At 38.6% G+C, this 21,187-nt stretch overlaps 1 protein-coding gene across 9 annotated transcripts in view; it reads left to right on the forward strand.

Annotated features, from left to right (window-relative positions):
- SLC12A4 (solute carrier family 12 member 4) overlaps window positions 1–21,187 on the forward strand; it is a 49,692-nt gene that overhangs the window by 17,296 nt on the left and 11,209 nt on the right. For all 9 annotated transcript variants that reach the window (XR_007506617.1, XR_007506618.1, XM_049804402.1 and 6 more), the window contains 13 exons: window positions 3,075–3,169; window positions 5,335–5,466; window positions 11,885–12,031; window positions 12,639–12,693; window positions 13,035–13,165; window positions 13,614–13,855; window positions 15,744–15,958; window positions 16,951–17,115; window positions 17,200–17,298; window positions 19,282–19,339; window positions 19,887–20,061; window positions 20,381–20,499; window positions 20,999–21,097. Coding sequence is in view for 7 of the 9 variants with exons in the window: in XM_049804402.1 (XP_049660359.1) it covers window positions 3,075–3,169; window positions 5,335–5,466; window positions 11,885–12,031; window positions 12,639–12,693; window positions 13,035–13,165; window positions 13,614–13,855; window positions 15,744–15,958; window positions 16,951–17,115; window positions 17,200–17,298; window positions 19,282–19,339; window positions 19,887–20,061; window positions 20,381–20,499; window positions 20,999–21,097 (1,732 nt within the window). In the remaining 2 variants the exon portion in view is untranslated. The remainder of the gene's footprint in view (window positions 1–3,074; window positions 3,170–5,334; window positions 5,467–11,884; window positions 12,032–12,638; window positions 12,694–13,034; window positions 13,166–13,613; window positions 13,856–15,743; window positions 15,959–16,950; window positions 17,116–17,199; window positions 17,299–19,281; window positions 19,340–19,886; window positions 20,062–20,380; window positions 20,500–20,998; window positions 21,098–21,187) is intronic.

Below are 21,187 nucleotides of genomic sequence, written 5' to 3' on the forward strand. Positions count from 1 at the left end.
GTACACATCTCTGCAGCACCCAGTTCTACTTATCGGTGAAGTTAAAATAGGATGTCATTGTGAAGAACTTGAATATAAACTTAAACTCCTTTGCTTCCTGTCGAAAGTGTACAGTGTTTGAGAGGGGGTTTAATGTGGCACTTCATTGGATCAGTAGAATCATGCAGTTTTATTTTTGCATTGTCAGCAGTAATTCATAATCTGTATATACTTTCAGGATAATGGAGCTAGTGCGGTGAATGTGGTAAAAAACCAGCTGTATTTCATTATCATCTGAACTTTTCCACTGAGGAAAAAACGTGCCCTAGCAATTGCAAAAACAATGCTCCATTTCCAGTCACTAGTTCTACTGATTTTTCTATTGCAGTTTGCTTGCTTTGGGCTGCCTTTGTGCAGGAAGATGTGTAAAGCAAGCACACCAAAGAGTCAAATTCAGAGGGAAGGTCTGATGGGAAGGAATTGGGTGATGCTTGAAAATGCAAATGGAGAATGAGAGAGGAACTGGAAAGTCTTTTTGAGCGTGAGCAAGCTTCTGAAGAGACCAATTGTGAAAATTTACCGGAGGTAAAATTAAGATGCATCTAAAAAATAATGCCAATTAACTTGAAGATTCATCTTAAGTCACTGGTCTTTCCCAGGCTCAGGGAGGTGGTTTGAAGTAATCTTTCTTAACTAAGGATAGGTTATACCGAGGATGGTAACGAGAGGCTTGGTGTTTTGAAAGAGCAAAATAATTGTCATCTTATATAAAAATCTGAGAGTGAATGTATGAGTTATCTTGACAATAGTGTGATTTTATACATAAAAAAAAGTGAGAGTTTCTGTAAGCATTACAAGTTAAAGAGCGCCCATTATACTTTATTAAGACAGTGGTAAGCTGCATCTGTGAGGTAAGGTTCCTGATGGAAGAACAAGGAAAACTAAGACAGCAAAGAATTGATTTAAAAATAACTCAGTGATTTAAAAAAATAAAAAAATCAGTTTGATTTTTCAAACATTCAGTTACCAGAGCTAGTATATAGGAAATGAGGAAATCATGTTACTCGTGACCTTGCTGTGTTTGGTAAGTGTAATGATGAGAAGATACCGCACAGACCAAAGTCTTCAAGAATCAAGTGGACAGTATTTCTTCTGATTTCATTATCATTTGCACCTGTGTGCAGCTTCACGAGTAAAACCTATATAGCATATAACTCCATGTCCTCAGCAAGAATCGCAAATGTACTTCAACCACAGTAGGATAGAACGGACTGCAGCACAGCTTACAGTACACATGCTGCAACAAAAGTGATCTTGTATACTCCTTGTGTCAGTAGTCATAACAAATAACAGTAAGCAAGTAGTTTTTGCAGCTTTGTAGTGAATATTTACCTTTGCTGAAGTTGATAAGCATTGTATTTTGATGCTGTGTTGCTAAGCTTACTGATGCTTTTCTAGTCATGCAAAAAATTCTACAGTACAGCAATGGGAACATCTCTTACCTGTAGGTGGGGTCAGCAAATAAGCTGAGCCCACTTGTGCAAGGCAACTACTAATTAACATTTTGGTGTTGTCAGAGCTGTGAGAAAAGCAATAGACACAAACACAGCAGACTGCTATCTACCAGTATTTTTGGTCAGCTAAGTGTATAATTCTAGAAGCTTAAAAAGACCTGTTTGTGAATATTGTTTTTCCAACAGTTTTGTTCAAAGCACCTGTGAGCAATTTCCAGCAAATCATGCTTATTTCCATGCATCCCTACCCCTCAGGAATAGCACTGAACGTTCTCTTAATTTTTTTCACTTATAGCAATTACTTTTGTAACAGTGTGGTGTATGCTGATTGCTGTGTGTCCTATATTTGCCTGTTAGGTTCATTTTTTAAGTTGATTCAGATTTCAAAATGCAGAGACACTTCCACTTCAATTATATTAAAATAATTTAGTGTAGCCTTGTTGAATTGATTACCTTAATTATTGAAAATAAGCACCAAAAAAATACAGCTGTTTAGTATCTTGCTTTTTATGTATTCAGTGTACAATACTTCTTTAGCTTGCAGTATTTTCATTTGAGATAGTAAGTTTTTTCTTTAATTTTCAATTTCTTTAGTGGTTACTATTTTGTAAGTATTAAAAAAAAAAAGTATTCCTTGAATTGACCCTTTCTTAAGGAGATACTCTTGGAAATCTCTTTAGTTTGCATTGGCTGAAAGAGCAGGGAGTGAAGAGTTACTGCAGGCAAAAGAAAGGAATTTTTGTTTGTCAAGCAGAGTGCAATGGGAGCCACAGGTCCGAGAACTTCTGAATGCTGGAATCAATTAAATTTTCTTTTTCTTTTTTTTTTTCTCCAGAGCTCATTTTGTACTATAGTGTCCTTAAATTGTTGTTTTGGGGTTTTTTTTGTTTTTTTTTTTTTTTTTTTTAGTTACTAGTTACAAAAAGCTCTATTGATTTTTCCATTTTATTTATTTTTTTTTTTTTTAAACATTGTTCATTGCGTATGTGAATGCTTTTACAATAAGGGCAAAAGCATCATGAAGTGAGGACATTTGGTGTCTAGGATTAGTGGGCATAGTAAAAAAACAACAACAAAAAACCACCACCACCAAAAAAAAGGGGGGGACTTTGATATTTACCTGTATTGTAATAGCAGAATCTAGTTTTTTAATTGCTCAGTCTTACTAAATCTACATAGTCTGTTTGGACATACTGCTGAAAAGTTGCTCTTAGTAATGATTTATAAGTGCGCGGGAACTGTCTTTTCACTTGTCCCTGTTCTATATAAGAAAGTTATAAAAGGAAACATTAGAGCATAAAGGCGCAAGTAGTGTTGTAGCTGTGACCCTGCTTGTAAATTTTACTTTGAGGTGGCTATTTATTCTAGTTTAATGGAAAAGGAGGAGTAGAAATAGAAAAAACTCTACCTTGAGGGTAATACTTCTGATATTGATGATGTTGCATAACTAGATATTAAAAAGAAACAGATTTAATTGACGAAAGAAGTTTATTCCCTATGGGTTTTGTCAAGGTTACAAAATTTCCTTGGGGTATCTGTCTTTCTGCTCTTATCAAAACCTGCTGCTTTTTTTCTTTGCAGGTCATGGCAACCATAAAGAAAACAGTCCTTTCCTGAACAGTTCAGAAGCTGGCAAAGGAGGAGATTACTATGACAGAAATCTGGCCTTGTTTGAGGTAATTTCTAACTGTTTTTCATACTCCTAATAGGATTTGTGATCTTCCAAGATGGCAAGGATTGAGCACATTGTATTAAGTGGAAGAGGGATCGTCGCAAAGTTCCAGGCTGTGGGTCGGTGCCTAACTCACTGCATGACAAACCTAAAAGCTAGTGGTGTGTTAGGGCTATGCCTACAAAGTAGCAAAATATAATGGTACCAGAGGTGACGTGAATAATTTAGATAGCGAAGCTGTGGCACTGTGGGCTAATCAGTGTGGAAAATGAGCATGGCCTGATTTACTGTGTTAAGAAGGACCACGTTAATCTGTAGGAGAGTGCCTAAATGCAGGTACTCAGATTAGCCTGGGTATCCTGTATTACAACTGCGGTATATCAGTAATATGTATTTCTCCCCCACATGCTTTTTTGTGGGTGTAGGACTGTTGTCCAAGGTACTGGTAGGCAGAGATACCTTGTGTGATGAAAAAGCTCAGGTATTGTCACCACTAGGGAGGGCGAGGCAGGGCAGTCTGACTGTTTCCACGTGGAAGTAAGGAGGACCAGGCTCTCGTGTGGGAGGCCAGTTGGAGCCACACCAAGTCCTGCAGCATCCTCCTCCAGATCTTCACGTCGCTGGCACTGCATTAAATTCAAGTATATCTTGGTGTGCTAAGACCAAGTTTCTAAAAAATGTTTTCAGAAGCTCAGGGGCTGGGGAGTGGTGCGGAGAGTCTTTGTATGGCTCTGCAGCTGCTTTCCAGCTGTGCTGCTGAGTTACAGCTTCACAGCAATACTGGCAATGTGTACCCTGTGTTTCGCGTTCTGAGAACTCGCTGTGGGGCAGCCTGAACTGGCTCTACACCCCGCCAGGTTGGCGCCTGCAGAGTTCAGCTGCATGGCATAGAGCCTGGACAAGTATAACTAACCTACTGCTAGATAGGAACTCGCCATGGAAATGCTACAACCATGTTTGCAGGCAGTGTGCTTGAGATAAAAGACTTTGAAGCCTGCTCCCAGCTGTGGTGTCTCCTCCCTCAAAGGCATGGTAAACCTGTGATCAGGATAAATTGTAGGGCATGGAGAGTTGGCCGCTTGTGACATGGCTGCTGCTAGTCACACGCCTGCCTCTTTCAGAAGCAATAACACAGTACCGCACCAGGTCTGCAAGCTCTTTCTGTGGTACTGAGGAGAGGGAGGAGCATCCCAAAGGCCATGCTGCTCAACTAACTGAACAGGAAGCATGTGTTGCCTCAACCTCTTTCTGGAAGGAATTGTAATCAGATTTTTAAAGATGTGAACACCAGATTAGATCAGAGGAAGGAGTAAGAGACGGAATGCTTGGCTCATGGCATCCGCTTAGCCATTTGGGGTCAGTGTCTGCATTAGGTCAAAGCACATAATGCTACTAGTCCTACCAGAAACTGTTTGTAATGATACATGAAGATATGATACAACTCCAGACAGTGAAATCTTTCTTAATCAGCTTTTATTTCCTGTGTAGAAAGTTGTTCTTTTTACCATGCATCACTTACTGTGCAATTAGACATGCAAGACGTTTTAATTTCAAAGAGAAAGGGCAAAGGAATGATTTTGTTCTGATTTTTTTTTTCTTTTTCTTTTTTCCCCTTGAAGTTACTTCCAGAAACAGAAGTTGGATGGGATGAATGTAAAGGTGTGAGGCCTCTGTAAACACGGCTTCTGGGATTTTTATCTAGATTCATGTGAATTAGGTGACATAGTTTGAAAAATGTAATAGAATTATCAGAGTGCACGCCTGCCTACAATGACCGGAGTTTAATCACTAAGTCTCTGATTTGTTTGGCAACTTGACCTTTTTAAAAGCATATATGTTGATGTAAGCTGACATTAGAGATACATGCAAGGTATACCTTCATTTTCTTACAGTCCCAAGGCTCTGACTTCTTTATTGCTGTAATTCATGCAAAGGTGCATACAGTGCAGACCTGTTGGCATAGCTTTTTTTTGGTCAGAGTTGCTCTCCTTTTAGAAAAGTAAATCTTCTCATCAGTGGTTCAGGCAAAATAAAATATTCTGTCATTCCCTGGGTGATTTTCCTGGTGTGTTCCCTGGCACCCTCAGGCATGCCAAGGAAGGCATGACCCCAGCCACTCTTCATAAATGCTGTGAATTGCAGAAGTTGACTAGTTGTCTTCTTCCCCAGGAAGAACTTGATATACGACCGAAAGTGTCGTCTCTGCTTGGCAAGTTGGTCAACTACACAAATCTTACCCAAGGTGTTAAGGAACATGAAGAAGCAGAAAGTACTGATGGCTCGAAAAAGAAAGTATCAAAAGTAAGTAAATATTCTCTCCGTGGCCAGCCGATGAATGGGGTAATTGCTTATGTGATTTTTGGGGAGCTGGACTCCTTTCTGCTTTATCTTAATGTCTGTCAGGAGCCATGACAGTGTTGCAAAGAAATAACGTAGAAGTCTGTAGGTAACCAAATGTTACCAAAGAATTGGGGCAGATGCGGTGGTTAAGCACTGTGCCCAATGGTGCAGTTACATACACTTGGTATGGATTTAGGTAACGAGCATAGGCTTTTAGCGGTGAATGGAATGAACAACAAAACAAAACGCCCAGCTTTTTCGTAGTGCTATTTTAGCTGCCCAGCAGTATCTGACACACCTCTACAAGCCTGGTGGGTATGACACAGGACTTGCAGGAGGCAACACCCTTCTAGAGCAGTGGGTGGAGGTCAGATAGGACACCCTGCGGCAGCTCAGGAGTCATTCTCTTCTTAGGCATTTAGGCAGCTGATTTCTGCCCCAAAGGATCTGCATTTAGATGGTTAGCCCGTTTGGGCTGGCCTTGTAATAACTAGGTAGAAGGTGGGGATCGATTGTTGGTAGTTAGATTTGTATCAGGAGGGCTATGTTCTAACTGCTCTTCTTAGTGCTCTGGCAATCAGGCAAGTGTTGCAGTTAGTGCTAAACCCTCAAGTGGTGTGGTTACGTTTTATGGCACTTGCAGGCCTGTCAGTGTGCTTGCAAATTTTGTCAAAAGAAAGTTTTCCAAAAAAGTAAGATAGCACTTGAAACAGATTTTATAGTACTGCCCTGTCAAAGTTGAGCCATTTCAGAAAGAGATGGCAGTGATAATGTTGAAAAACAGCACATTGTTCTCAAAGAGAATGCATGTTACCCCATGCTGAAAGCTGGATTCCAGCTCCCTTACTCACCCTCCAGTTCCTTGCTCTGCACGGTTTTGCACTGGGGTTAACAAAGTTGTTTAGTCAACATGAAGTTTAAAACTCAATTTCATCTGAGACTGCACACACTAAAGTGCTGTAATATTGTGGAGTGAAGGTCTTCTGGGTGCAGTAACTGCTTTCTAGTATTATAAGCTTACATTAAAAAAGTAATTTAAACATTTTAACTGTCAGTTTCTTTTGTGTGGTACTTGGTGTTATACTAATTGCCGAGTCTGTCCAAAGTTTTTACCTTGGCATTACTAACATGAAAAGTCAGCTGCATCTCTGTTTTAGCATGCTTGTGGTGGGAATAATGTTAGGCATCAGCTGTTAATATGGTGGTGTTGCATAATTAAAATAATTTTCAGCCTCTTCCTATCAAAAGCAGATCGATTGTTACCCTAACAAAGACAGAATGGAGGGGGATACAATAGGTACAGTCCTTACTATTTTTAGAAAGTTCTGATCACTTTTGCTGTTTTATTTCCTCATTAATTGCCTGACCAGAATACCAGGGTAAGATGCAGTCTCATCTGAAAGCTAGTCGCTTACTTCCCTGTTGGAGAAAGAATTGGGAGAATTTCGTGACGGGTCTGTAGTGTAAAGTCAGTTAAAGCAAATGCAGTATAGCTTCATAAGGTAAAATTAGGGCAAATAACAGGAAACTGGGAAGTTATTTTAAATCCCTGGTAAAGTAACATGTAAGGTTTGGTGTTAATATTTCTACATCTAGGTATGATTTATGTAAACACTTGCATGTTTTCAAACTGTTTACTGCCACTTTTAAAAAAGGACTGTTGTCCTTGTTAAACCTATGCTTCTATGGTAAAATAGGATTTGGGCAAAATACCTGGGTTGTCCTGAATTATGCTTTCCCGTGTCCCAAAAATGTGTGTTTGCAGACTTCTCAGATGTTTTTTGTAGAATGGTTTGGGTAACCATTCCAAAAGTGACAATATCATCCTGCGTTAATATCTCAGTGTTTTCTGTGTAAACACTGCAGTTTCCTTAAGTGAATATTTGCCTAGCATGTCTGTGTCTGGGATAAATTACATGAGCTGCAATGTTATAACTGTAGTTTTAATTTCTTCTCCCTCTCTTGCCATATACAATATGAAATTTTAAACATCTTGTAGAATGTAAGAAGGTTGCCTATTAACTTGGCCAATAATCATAACCATTAAAAACAGGAAATTCAAAAGCAGTAACTGTACAATGCTATGGATTGAAGGTATCCAGAAACTGTGCAAATGGGATTCTTCTACACATTTGTCTTTAATAATCTTTGAAGTATAAATCAATGCAGTGCTGTTACCTTATTCTTCCCATTTGAGCATTAGTACAGAAGCATGAATATGCACCCCAACATGATCGCAGGTTCTGTTTTTAAGTGCTAGCATTGTTAACGGACTCACTCCTGAATGCTATAGTGGGTACACTCAGCAAATATGTCCCCAGCCAGCATGACGACGAAAGGTAAGCTGCCTGTCCTGATGTGTCACTTACTGGAATTGGCATCTCATAGACTAGAACCGGAGCGAGGAAGTTGAGCAGACTCTTGATCTGGTATTCAAAAATTGAATGAAGAAAGCAGTCCTTTCAGTAAGTGAATATATAATTCTCTGAGCAGGTAAGACAGGTGTCTCAGTGAATACTGTTTTGTTACCTAGCACACGCCTGCCCACCAAATCGTATTCATTCAAGTGACAAAAAAAACCAACCCAAAAACAGACCACAAAAACCCCAAACCAACAAAAAAACCCCACAGACACGCACAAAAAAAGAGACAAGGCAGTTGTGTGCACATGATGCAGCCAAATCTCTGAGAGGTGGATATTGTAAAAATCAGATCTCTCTTCCGAAGTTTAAGCTTAAAGGACTAGAGAATGATGTGCTTTAGCTGGAGGAGATCAGTGTTGTCAGCACCAGCTTTCTACAGTGATGAGACCAAAAGAGCTCAGGAAAATACATTACGTGACTATCCCCCCCTTCTAATCTCTTGGAATAATTGCTGCAGAGTTTGTGGAAGATGCAAACGAAGATCAGGATGATTTCAGTGCAAAACAGCTTAATATAAACATGTTACCCTGTTTCAGCATTCCCATTAAGTATTTTTGATAGTAGCATTCTGTTAGATACACATCAGATAAAAGTGACACTACTCCATGTAAAAGGGTAGAAATTGCATTGCTTTTATCTTTTCTAAATACAGTCTTGTATAAAAGCACTTAATATTAGCCGTGCTATAAAAATATCCCTGTCTTATGATGGAAAAATTTAGATTAACTATTTTAGTTCATGTATCTTTAATAAGACAGTTCATTTCTGTGCTGCTGTCTGTCCTCATGCTACAGACCAACCACAAGAGCTGTCGTTACTGATCAATGTCCCGGAGCCCTACAGCCAAGTGCTTTGATAACCCATCATGCTGGCACAATGGAAATCGTGTCCTTCAGACTCAGATCAATATTTGTATCAATTATGTGTCTGCAGCTGATTAGAGTGAACAGAAACATGATCTGCATTGCTGAAATTGAGACTGTTTTTGAGATTTTTCTGTCCCTTCTTGGTTGATCTAAACCAGTGTTCTTCAAAATGTCTTTGTGTTTTATTTCCTTTATGCAGCATGGGGGATTACATTTTTTTCATTTGGTAGCTGTTGATACTGAACATAATACCCTTCTCATTTCAGATTGCATTCTGTTGAGACTTAAGCACTGTTTTAGTATCACTGATTGTAAGTTGCTATAAAAAAGGCTCAGGTCACTGCAGATCATCGGTGTTAAATATTTCTGTGAACAAGCTGGTTCAAGTCGTATTTGTGGATCGTTCTTTCATACTAGTATTTTTTATTCTGCAGGGTAAGAAAAGCCAGAGTAAACTGTTATGCCTGAGGTACACTTAGTAATACCTGCGGCTTGGGTTTTGTCTGTGGGCAGACACACATTTCCTAGGCTGCTCTGCTCTGCAGTAGTCTCATAACTACACAGCTAGTGCATGATTTCTCTTCCTCTGTGGCTGAAGTTAGCTTTATATCTTGATATGCATAAGAGGCCACTTAAGAGGGAAGGGAAGAAGATGATTAACAGTAGAGCAAAGCTGCAGGGACCACATAGGGCAGAGGATAGGAAGGAGCTGAGCTAAGGTGAATTCTTATGCAAAGGAAGGAGGTGCTGGGAGATGTGTAAAGGGCAGGCTGAAAACTCACCTGCTTTGATAGTGTTTGGAAGACTGTCATAAAGAATATATAGTAACTGTGCTCCACTTGCTTCTCCTGTGTAGGGGCAATAAGTTGAGCTTCTTTCCTTTTCCCAGATGCCAATTTTGACAATCTCGTAGAGAATCCTTTACCTCTGAGATACCCACACATCTGATAAATTCACTTGATGCTGGCTACTGCGTTCAGAGGTGCTGTGAGGGGGGTGACTGATGGATGAATGATCAGACAGAGGCAAAGAATACATTAATGTGACAATAGGAAACCCTTATGCAGGGCAAAATCTGCCCAATGCCTGGCAACATTATTTAGTCCTTTCTCAGTTAATGTTTATGCAGTTGAAGGCACAATGCGAATCAGATGAAGGTGTTTGAATCAAAAGCATCTAAACCTCCCCTTCTTGAGGAAGCAGGTACAGTATAAAGAATACCCTAAGATCTTCCTATGCTGTAGCATTGGAACAACTTGTTAAAAAATCCTTACCTTACCCTAATCAGGATACTTATGTACAAGTGTCACTTGTGTTAGTATCAGAAAACGATTCCTTTTGTCCTTCTACATAATCTTGACAAAACTGATCAGGTTAGTTGTATAGGACAGTGATTTTTGTATAAATGGCAGGTGAAGTTTTAGGGATTTTTTTTTTTTTTTGTACTGTGGCATCAGAACAGGTGAGTAACAGCTCTCTGGCCCTGTGCTGGTGGGTCTCATAGGGTCAGTCCATTGGCAACCATCAGCACATGGCTCTGTTGCCCACTTTACTTCAGGAGGTTCACCCGAGTTGAAGTGTGTATATGGGGAAGGTCTGTTTGTTCTGATTTAGCCTTAGTCACACAAAGAATTCCAAGCTGACTTCAGAAAACTCAGTCAGCAATTCCTGGTATTTCTAACAAAGAACTGTTCAGATCATGTTCTTGGGCACAGTTTTCTTTAATGTCCAGCAGGGCAGATTCCTCATGCAGATGAGGAAATTTCAAATTGTACTGTGTGATTGCGAGTTGAAGCGCTAAATTCCTAGATTGCTTATTTTGACCATTTGATTTTTCTAGGATTTTGCTTTGTGTAATAAAATACACTCTTGACTTACCTTAGGTAACTAAATTTTTCCACAGGGAACACAAGGCAAGAACAAAGTTTTTGATAGCCATTTTATTGCTTTAAGAGTACTATGCTTGCCTTAAGTACCGTTGCTTTTGATTGTAACTAATTTGTTTATTAGGGTACATGTTACCTATTTATTTTTGCATTTAGTTAATGCTATGTGGAGTCAAATTTGAACAACTGTTGTCATCTTCCTTTAATATCCTTCTCATTTAGATGATTGTCCATGGGTTTCTTTAAATGCTGTTTATCTGTAATATGTTTTGGAATTCAGGTTTATTTATAGAAAGGGATGAGCCTTTGAGAAGTTACACTCTCTATTTCCCCTGTGTTTCAGTGTTCTGTATAATTTTAAATGCAAAAGAAAACCTCAGAAAGCAGAAGCAATGAAATGTCTTGGCAGGAAACCACAGAGATTTGGGACTCTGAAATGCTGCTAGTGCAAGGTGTGCCAAAGCAGGGAACACTTTTGTATTCCTTGAAGTAAAACCCTTATCAGTGACATCTCAATATCATTGTTTTGGATCTGACTGTCCTCTGGCAATAACTATTTGAGCAAAAGAGATTTCTACAAGATATTATGTTGAATGCCAGTCATGTGCAGTACCTGTGAAGTTGTGTAACTAACTTGTATTTTCTCAGTCACTGTCAAAAGTAATTCAGAGTGTCATGCTAATATTAAACATAAGAAAGGTTAGAATCATTAGTTTTACGTAGAACATATAACATGGAAGAAATACATTATGCATTTCTCCAGATTGCTTCCAAATCTTTTCTGGTGGTAAGATCACAAAAGTAGGTTTTCCATGAAACTAATTAGTAAAATCTGGGGAGTAGGGTAGGATCTGTCTTACTCGGGGTTTGCAGAATTCAACAGGTTTCATACTAGAAACTCTGTGGTTCTATAATAAAACAAATATATGTATGTTCTGTTGTTAGTAATTGGTGTTAAATGCTGAGTATAATTCCTTCAGGTGTGAAGATGTGATAGGGTCAGCATTTTGTTCAGAAATTCGTGGGTTTGGAGTTTGCGTCATGTTTTGTGGAAGTCCAGCACAAAAGTATTTTTATGTGTCTACCTTACGTTTCCCAGATTTCTGCCATTTGAAAAACTGAAGTTGTAGGGGTTTTTAGTTACCTGTGCTCTGAATAACTGCAGTTAATGAATGTTAATGAACTTTTTTTTTTTTTTTTCCAGTCACCCAGCATGGGCACCCTGATGGGGGTGTATTTACCATGCATGCAGAATATTTTTGGGGTTATTCTCTTCCTTCGGCTGACTTGGATGGTGGGAATGGCTGGAGTTCTTCAGTCCTTCCTGATTGTATTACTTTGCTGCTGTTGTGTAAGTATATGGGTAAAATAATGCATGTGACATAATCTCTATGAAACTTTTAAGAAACTTGGAGAGGCTGCATTGTAGATGCATGTGTAAAGAAAAGCCAGGTTTATGCTAGACACTTCTGCTATGTTTGTAGTCATGTGATTTCTCCCCTCCCTCCCCCCCCCCCTTTTTTTTTCTTTTTTTGGCTAGTACTTGTAAACTGGCAAGCTATCTAGTGTAGATACAGTCTTAAAAATAGTGTTTGTTCAGCAAACAGCTGTTTTCCTGTGCCTGTGCCAGGTCATGGCTGTCTGCTTTGCTGGAGTAGTGTTTGTTGGAATTTCAGCTCTGCAGATGGAGAGACACCTGCATTCTTTTATCTTGCTTTGTCTGCAGATACCCATTATTTGACCTGATAAAGCAGCGGTCATCTCTCAAGCAAAAGTCTCAATAGCTTGATTATTAAATTCCTGCTGCCCTTGTTGTCTTTTAGATAATGACCTGTCAAGGCAGAATAAATAGAAATACTGTATCCTATACGCAGTGGCAGCTTTACTCTATCAAGAAATAAGTTACGTTTTAAAAAACGTTGTTGACATAATTGCTTCCTTTTCCTTGTTTTCCCCAGACTATGCTGACAACCATATCAATGAGTGCTATTGCCACAAATGGTGTTGTTCCAGGTAAGTGTAGTTACCAAACTTCTCATTTCTGTTTTTAAAAAAAAAAAAAAAAAAAAAAAAATTGCTATAAGCTGTTAATGTGGTTTTATTCCAGAGAAATTTGTTTAAGCCGGGATACAAAGCCTGAATTCATATCTAGTATTTCTTCTTACTATCAGTTAGACTAAAGATTAAATTATTTGGTTTTTAGTTACCCCTGTGCTAACAAAAAGATACTTCAGTTGAACCCCACAAAAAGCAGATACACAGTGTATAATCTTGTGGTATTTTTGTTGTGAATATTTTACAATTTATAACAATAAATAAATGATAATTTTACTCTCACTTTTCTTGTTTTGTAGCTGGTGGCTCCTATTTCATGATATCCAGGTCATTGGGCCCAGAGTTTGGTGGAGCTGTAGGGCTGTGCTTTTATTTGGGAACAACATTTGCAGGAGCAATGTATATCCTTGGTGCGATTGAGATTTTATTGGTGAGTAGTATTGGAGTAGTCTGCTTTTAAAACAAATAGCATATGGAAAATGCCCCAGTATTCTTGTCCCATGTTTGTATACATATTTACAGGTAGAGATGAGAAGGTCTCCAGTTTCTTGGTGTCCATTTCTGTACTGCTAGTTGCTTCCCTTTGGAAGCTGCATGCTCTGTGGGTATCCAGAAGGGAAGCTTTTCTGAAAACACAGATGGAAGTACGACTTAGTCAAAGACACGTGCTCATCGTTGATGAAGTTGGCTCAGTTGTACTACTGAAATAGAATGGACCGTTATTGCTTGACTTTTCCTATAAACTGAAGATTCCTTGTTAAGAGCATGTTACAGATTGGAAAGTGATTTAAATTTCTAGTATAAGTACAAGATCACTACAGTAATACAACCAGAGTTCTGTTCCTGTGTTCCTTCAGCTTGCTTTCTTCTTGTTTCAGACATACATTGTGCCACAAGCAGCAATTTTTCATCCATCCGGTGCCCATGATGCATCCAATGCTATGCTAAATAACATGAGGGTGTATGGAACTGTATTCCTCATCCTAATGGCAGTGGTGGTCTTTGTAGGTGTGAAATATGTTAACAAATTTGCTTCCCTCTTCTTGGCCTGCGTAGTAATATCTATACTGTCCATTTATGCTGGAGCTATCAAGTCCATCTTTGATCCACCTGAATTTCCGTGAGTAGTATTTCTGGATGGGGGTATGGTTTTGCCTATAGATCTGGAGGGTGGGATTCAATGGAAGTTACTTAAAACTTTTGCCTAATACGTTGTCAAAGCTACCTTTTTTGTGAATTACTTTAGATTTCTTTTGACAGTGATAGTCCTCCGCATGCAGAGCTCATGGAATAGCAGTTTCTCAGGCTAAAATGAGTGCATTATTAAATTTTTTAACTGTCGTGGTAGAATAAAGTCTAGTGGTGAGTATACAGATCGATAGAGGCTGACGTTTCTCTGCTTCCTGCAGAGACGATCCAGTATCTTAGCCTACGACTGCTGAGTTAAATTTTAGCAAGAATTTTGCTGGGTTATTTATGGCAGTTAGCAGGAAGCAGCTTGGCAAGTCCATTTTCTCCAGGCCAGTCAGGCATGATGAGCTGCCTTTGGTGGTTGGAAACTGTGGTGGTGTGATGCAGCTGCTTGCTGAGAATTAGGGCATCTCTTAGGAATGTGGAAGGTGTGATGGTGGGGCTGTGCCGAGGCTCCAGCGAAACTTCCCCTTGTCCTGAAAGCAGATTAGTCTGCCATGTGAGTTAGCCCTGCTCCAAACACAACACGTACTACTTGGCATGTTGGCAGTTAAACATGTAATACGGTTTCTTAAACTCGGAGCTGGAGCAGCAATAATGTGGGTGCATGTGTTTTACCAGAAATGCAAACAGTATTTCCTGATGCTGCTGACAAGAGATGAATGGAATGGAAATAGAGGAGTTGAGTCTGCATAATTATTCACATCTTAAAATGTTGTGACCATAACTAAGTACTTGCAACCCTCAAGTGCTCCCTTTAGCTATTTAGGGCCCAATGATTATAATGTTTTACAACAGTGGCAGGTTTACAGCAGTAAAAATAAAACAATGTCTCTACTTCCCCCTCATCTCTTGGATTGTTCTTGAATGTTCTTGCTATCTTTCTTCCTTGGGCTGTATTCCTTTTTCTTTTGCTGAAGTAACTAGATATTGTATTTATTTTTAATTCTGGAGGGGAAGGCTTCTCTGAAGTTACAGTTCACAGGCCTGCAAACCCTACAAAAATGGCCCTGTCTCTTGCATTTTCCTGGCTTTCGTGATTGATAAGACCCGTGAAACAATTAAACTTATTAAAATGGAAGAAATAATTTATTTTTTTTTCTGCGGGTGTTTTCTGGCACTGGGAAGAGAAGCTCAATGAACTTTTAGTGGCAGCAGGCTGTTATGTTATATCACTATGTCTTGTGGAACTGTCTTTGCAGAAGTAGATGAAAAATTTTCAGTGCTGGAATAAACTATATTTGTAGTTACATGAAACACAAACAGGCACTGGAGGATTTCAGCAATTATGCATAGTATGTTCTGACAAGAAGAAACTTTGCTTATTGTGCTTGAAATGTAAGCTCCTAATTCTGAAACTAAAATGTCAGGGGTCATTTGAGTGCTACTATACAGAAGCTGGGATAATGTGATTCCAAATATCTTTAGATATTCTAAATATCTAGTAATTCAAATGGTAGTATTCTTCAGATCTCTTCCGCTCCAGTAGTTCTGTTTAACTGGGGTGGGGGGGAAGTAGGCTTAATCTTTCCTTTTCATTCTTTAAGGTAAATTTACCAAATCCAATAAATCACACTGATGTAGCTTTTTATACCTCTCCCAAAATTGTTGGAAAAGTAGCTTTATACTTCTGACCCTTAAAGGAAACAGATGTACAGTCTTTGTCCTGTTACCACCATCTTTTTGGAGCTCAGAAATGATGTAGTAGACTAGAGGCACTTGAAGTTTCCATGATATGAAAGAAAAATTATGGGGAAGGACAGACTTCATTTTCCCAATACCATATAATAACACTGGTTTTCATGTTTCCCTTCCAGGATTTGCATGTTGGGCAACAGGACTTTGTCCAGAGATCAGTTTGATGTTTGTGCCAAAACCATAGTTAAGGATAACATTACTGTGGCCTCTAAGCTTTGGGAGCTCTTCTGCCACAGTACAAACTTAACCACCGAGAACTGTGATGAATATTTCCTAATGAACAATGTCTCCGAGATAGCAGGAATTCCAGGAGCTGCTAGTGGCATTTTAAAAGGTACGACAGAATATTTTTTTCCCTTAAAGAGGAGACATGCTGAGCAGTTGAAATGGGTTGAACTGTTCCCTGCTGGTTAAGAAAGAGGGACTGAAGAAATGTAGTTACAGTGAAGAAAATTATCTTCAATTAAAAAACCCAAGTCTTGTAATCTTTAAAAAGAGTAGATGGCACTTTTTTCCTGATACAGTACTTGTCTGCTGTAAAAGTGATTAAATTTGCCTTATACATCTCATAATTTCAGCAGAAAGTCATCTGTAATTATGAGCTATACCAACATGAGTAAGTTGTTAAAATTCTTCAGAACTCTCTGTAGCTATGACTCTCCATTTTATACAGATTATGATTATGTCCTGAAAGATAAGAGTACTCACATAAAAATAGTGTACCTCCTTCTTTGCCCACTCCTGAATATAATATCATTGGAAAGTGTTCATTATTGAAATGAACGCGAGACCAGTTGGTTTGTGCAGGTGCTGAGTGCTTATGGTTCCCATTTTCACAGAAACTAGTAGTCTAGTTTCTAAAATGGACTCAGCGTTTATTAGTTAAATTTCAAATACCAGCCATATAATTCTGTAAATTCTTCCACTGCCTAAAGAACAAATCAGTTTATATCTAGAAAGCTGGTTATATTGCTGCTTTGGATTTGCTGAGCTACTATGTGTGGGTATAGTAGTTCATTAAAAATATTCAATGTATTTCTTGGGGTTAAAATAGGTACAAAGTTAAAAGAATGCTACATTTAGTCATATTAAAGCATTAAATGTGCTTAGGCTTCTCTAGGCTATTCATACATATTTATTGTTTTTGTTACAGATTCCCTTGAAAGCATGCAATATGAATTTTCTTTCTTGTAACCTGTATATGTCTTAATTTGTGTTCATCAGTGAATTGCATTTGTAATCTTCAGTTGTAAACCTGTTATAATGAGAACAGGTTTTGAACTGAAACATGCTTTTCTTTTCTGTGGTGTGATAACAACATTGAAGACAACTTATGGAGCAATTATTTGGAGAAAGGAGAGATACTGGAGAAAGCACATCACCCATCTGTTGATGTAGCAGGCCAGAAGAACAACCTCCATCTGTATGTGCTTTCCGATATAGCTACTTCATTCATGGTGCTGGTTGGCATCTTCTTCCCTTCAGTGACCGGTGAGAATACTGGGACAAGAGGGCATCTTGCGTCCCTTGAGCTTTCTTCTCTCCCATGATCTTACATCCAGAATGTATTTTCAGGTATCATGGCTGGTTCAAACAGATCAGGGGACCTCAAAGATGCACAGAAATCCATTCCCGTTGGAACAATTCTTGCTATTGTCACCACATCATTAGTCTGTATCCTTTTAAAATTAGTAGAGTCCTGGCATGTTGTGACTCAGGTGGATGACTGTGTATCTGATCTGTGGAACTGCTTTCAGGTGACTAAATTATCAGTGTGGGTATGGTTGGTCAGTGGAAAAAAACCCCAAATAGTCCGTGAACTGAAAGCATCAGAATTATTGTCCTGTTTTCCATGCCCCTTTTTGTGTTGGGTTTTTTGTTCTTTTGCACTTCTGTTGCTTTTTTTTTTGCTACGCAGTGGGCTGTAGCTTTTCAGGCTGGTGGAATACAGGTGTATATTTTTTTAAGTGCAGTGGACCATTAAGATGAGGAAAGGCTTTAAATGGGAGAGATCATATATTTCAGTTCCTTAAAAAAAAAAAAAAAAAAAAAAAAAGGCAAGCCTTTTAGTTTGAGAGACACTAAGGAGTATAGGCTTTCTTGAACATTTTAAGGCAGGATAAACGAGAGTTAGAAATTATATTAGATGTTCCCCAAGGGGGTGGGGGGGAAGGTTCATGTGTAGAGTCAGCTGCTCATTGGTACCCATGAATTTATGTATTTATTTTGAAGTCAGTGAAATGAGATCATCTTAAATCAGCTTACAGGACTATATTTTATCCCCCCCCTTGATTTTTAACACATTAATCTGATTTAATGCTATTCCACAATTCTAAGACACATCCCCAGCTGGCATGAGTGGAGGTGTTGCTGTGCTCAGTAGTGAGGTCCATGTAGCTGTGAATGACTTGTTTCCTGCCTGTTTCCACTGAGACTGGAGCACTTAATTTGCAGAATATGAGGATGTTCATCATACCAGATTTCTAGGTGCTGAGTGTGTGGTCAGAGGAATAGCCTTTGTCCCGGCTGAAGTTGCCAGGTTTTGTATGTGGTTAAACTCTTCAGGGTTTAGGACTACAGGAGTTTTGCTTAGGAAAGACTCTTAATCTCTTCTTTCCTGCTAGAGAAGAGATGAAGCCAAGGTCTTTCAGCTTCATCTAGCTTGTTGGTGTCCTAAACTACAATTTATCAACATGGGAGATGACAAAAAAAAAAAAGGCAAAAGGTAATTAATATGAGCAAGGACTTCAAAACTTCTTTGTAAGAGCTTTCTGAATAAATCCCACCCAAAAGGCAGCTGGCGGAGACGGTGACTCTCCTGGAAATTCTGCTGTTTCCAACCTGTTTTTTTGCCAGAACTTGCCAAGCTGTAAATCAGGATCCCAGCTCACTTGTCCCAGCTTCTTAGGAGTGCAGCCTTTTCCAGATGTTACTTTGGGAGCTGACCCTGTACCAAGAAGTCTGCATTTCCTATGAACGTAATAAAAACTAAAACAGGTCACAGACCTAACCCCTAGGTCTTAGCGTTAAAACATTTGCAGTTCAAAACTTACTTTGCGGTGGGTAACTTTATATGTAGATATTAATACGCCACCCAGTGGAAGGCTTACACCATAATTTTTAGAAGTAATCAATGTTTCCCCTTTTATTACTTTTTGTATTGTACAATTGTACAGTTTAATAACAAACCCAATATTCAAAGACTTATTGGTGATGTGAATGCCATCAGAGACCACAAAAGGAGAAAGTGCAAAGTAATGGTTTGCTCTATGTTCAAAATACCTTTGGACACAGGAGGAGGAGGGAGAAAAGAAAGATATTTTAATACCAGTTTCTGTTCTATACTAGCAGATTAAATTGGCATTTACAAATAAAAATATTTCCTTTGAAGTTATCTCCTCTAATGTAACGTTTAAAATGATCTTTTTTAGAAATTGAAACTTAGAATAATAACTTTGTCACTGTAACATTAGAAGTTGTATATGAGCAGTGAGACATTAATTTACTCACCAGCTTTACCATGTATTTACGGAGATGCTGCAGTGCAAATGCCGTGGGACAGAGGCACATATTGAACTTTACACAATACTTTCTGTGGTTGTTTTCATCTGCCATGTCTAAATAAATCCTACTTCCTTAGCACACTCTGTACTCAAGACTTCAGTTGTGTATTGTTATTTGGAGCCTGCATAGAAGGTGTAGTCCTGAGAGATAAGTAAGTTTCACTGATTTAATGCTCTCCTTTCTTCTTCTTTTTTTGCAGGGAAGGTGTGTCCTTTCCTATCTCATGTCCTGCGTACCCACCCCCACCCCTTTTTCTTTTTTTTTTTTTTTTTTTTTTTGGCTTTTACTTCTGGGTTCCTTTTAAACCATATTTGTATGTAAATTGTAAACAATGTTTTGGGAATCTTCTTGTATTTGATTTGGTGTTTTCTGGCATGGCTCCCTCAGATTTTCCATCCTATGTCTTAATTCCTGCATCTTTCTAGGTGAAAGTGGAAAATAATGTTGTGATAATAATGTAACAGTTTTATGATATATAATCAAAATAAAGTTTTCAAATTATTGAAATCAGGCTACAGACACTTCCTATCTGTGTATCAAGAGTAACTCAGATTATTTACTACTTTCTATATTTCCTAATCAAGAAAATATCTAATATTTAATAATATTTAAATGACATCTTAAAACTGACCCCAAAAACCAAACATGAGTGTCAAAATACTCCTTTGAATATGAATGTGTCTCTGTTCTCTCTGCAGGTATGGCGATGCAGTGAACAAGAACTTAGTGGTGGGCACCCTTTCGTGGCCCTCGCCATGGGTCATTGTGATAGGATCCTTCTTCTCTACCTGTGGAGCAGGTTTACAGAGCCTTACTGGAGCCCCCCGCCTGCTGCAGGCAATAGCAAAGGACAACATCATTCCTTTCCTCTGGGTTCGTACATCCTAAAAAAAAAAAGGTCATTCTGTACATATTAACTAACCAGCTATTTGACTTTATGCTCTCGGAAATCAGATTTATTTTCCCTAGTTTGCCCAGCATTGCAGTGAAGGTCAATTTTTTTTATTTTAATGCTTTGTTTTCTTTTGTAAAAAAAATAAGAATATTTTTAAAGGAGTTTGAATAGACACATATAGTAATTTTATGAAGAAGTTTTAACATCTAATTTAGTGAAGCCATTAGAGTAATTTGACTCCTCGCTCTAGAGAAAGAAGTATGTAGGAAAATATGCTTAAAGTTTCTGTTTCTTCAGGTTTTTGGTCATGGAAAAGCGAATGGTGAGCCGACGTGGGCTCTTCTGTTAACAGCATTAATTGCTGAGCTGGGAATCCTTATTGCTTCACTTGACATGGTGGCTCCAATTCTCTCAATGTAAGAAACAGGCTGGTTGCTGTTTGGGGGAGTGGGGAACAGGACAGGGAAAGAGTGATTCTCTTGTTTTGCTAATTTGATTGTCTTTCAGAACCATATCTTAAACCAGTAAAGCAAATTACTGGAGCCCGAGTTCTGCTTCTGTTATTTCTATGAATTCTCTGACTTCTGGCTCTACATCTAAATCTATTTGTTTCTGCTTTGGAGTATTCTGTGAATAAACATGGTTTTAGTATATTATTAGTTTGTTTGGGAAAATGTTATTTTTTTATCACAGAACAAAGATAGCATTGATGTGGTGGATAGATCTAACCTGATCCAATTGAAAAACTGTTCTAACTGCTTTGTACCGATAGTTCAGGCTAATAAAGATCTGAGGGCTAGACACATGTGACAGGGCAGCTGTAGTTTGACTGTAAATCATTCCTGTGATTATAGTATGTGCCAGAATCTATAAATGTGTGTGCTAAAAGGTTTTGCACTTCTTTTGCTTCTGCAGGTTTTTCCTGATGTGTTACCTCTTTGTTAATCTAGCATGTGCAGTACAAACACTTCTTAGAACTCCAAACTGGCGGCCTCGATTTAAATACTATCACTGGTAAGCAAAAGGCCGGCATGCTCAACGCCTGGTCTGTAATGTACAGTGTGGGATTTAGAAGAACCATCCCCATGAGGTTGTAGGCATCTT

This window comes from Accipiter gentilis, chromosome 7, assembly GCF_929443795.1.
Source record: "Accipiter gentilis chromosome 7, bAccGen1.1, whole genome shotgun sequence".
In the NCBI taxonomy this organism is placed as follows: domain Eukaryota; kingdom Metazoa; phylum Chordata; class Aves; order Accipitriformes; family Accipitridae; genus Astur; species Astur gentilis.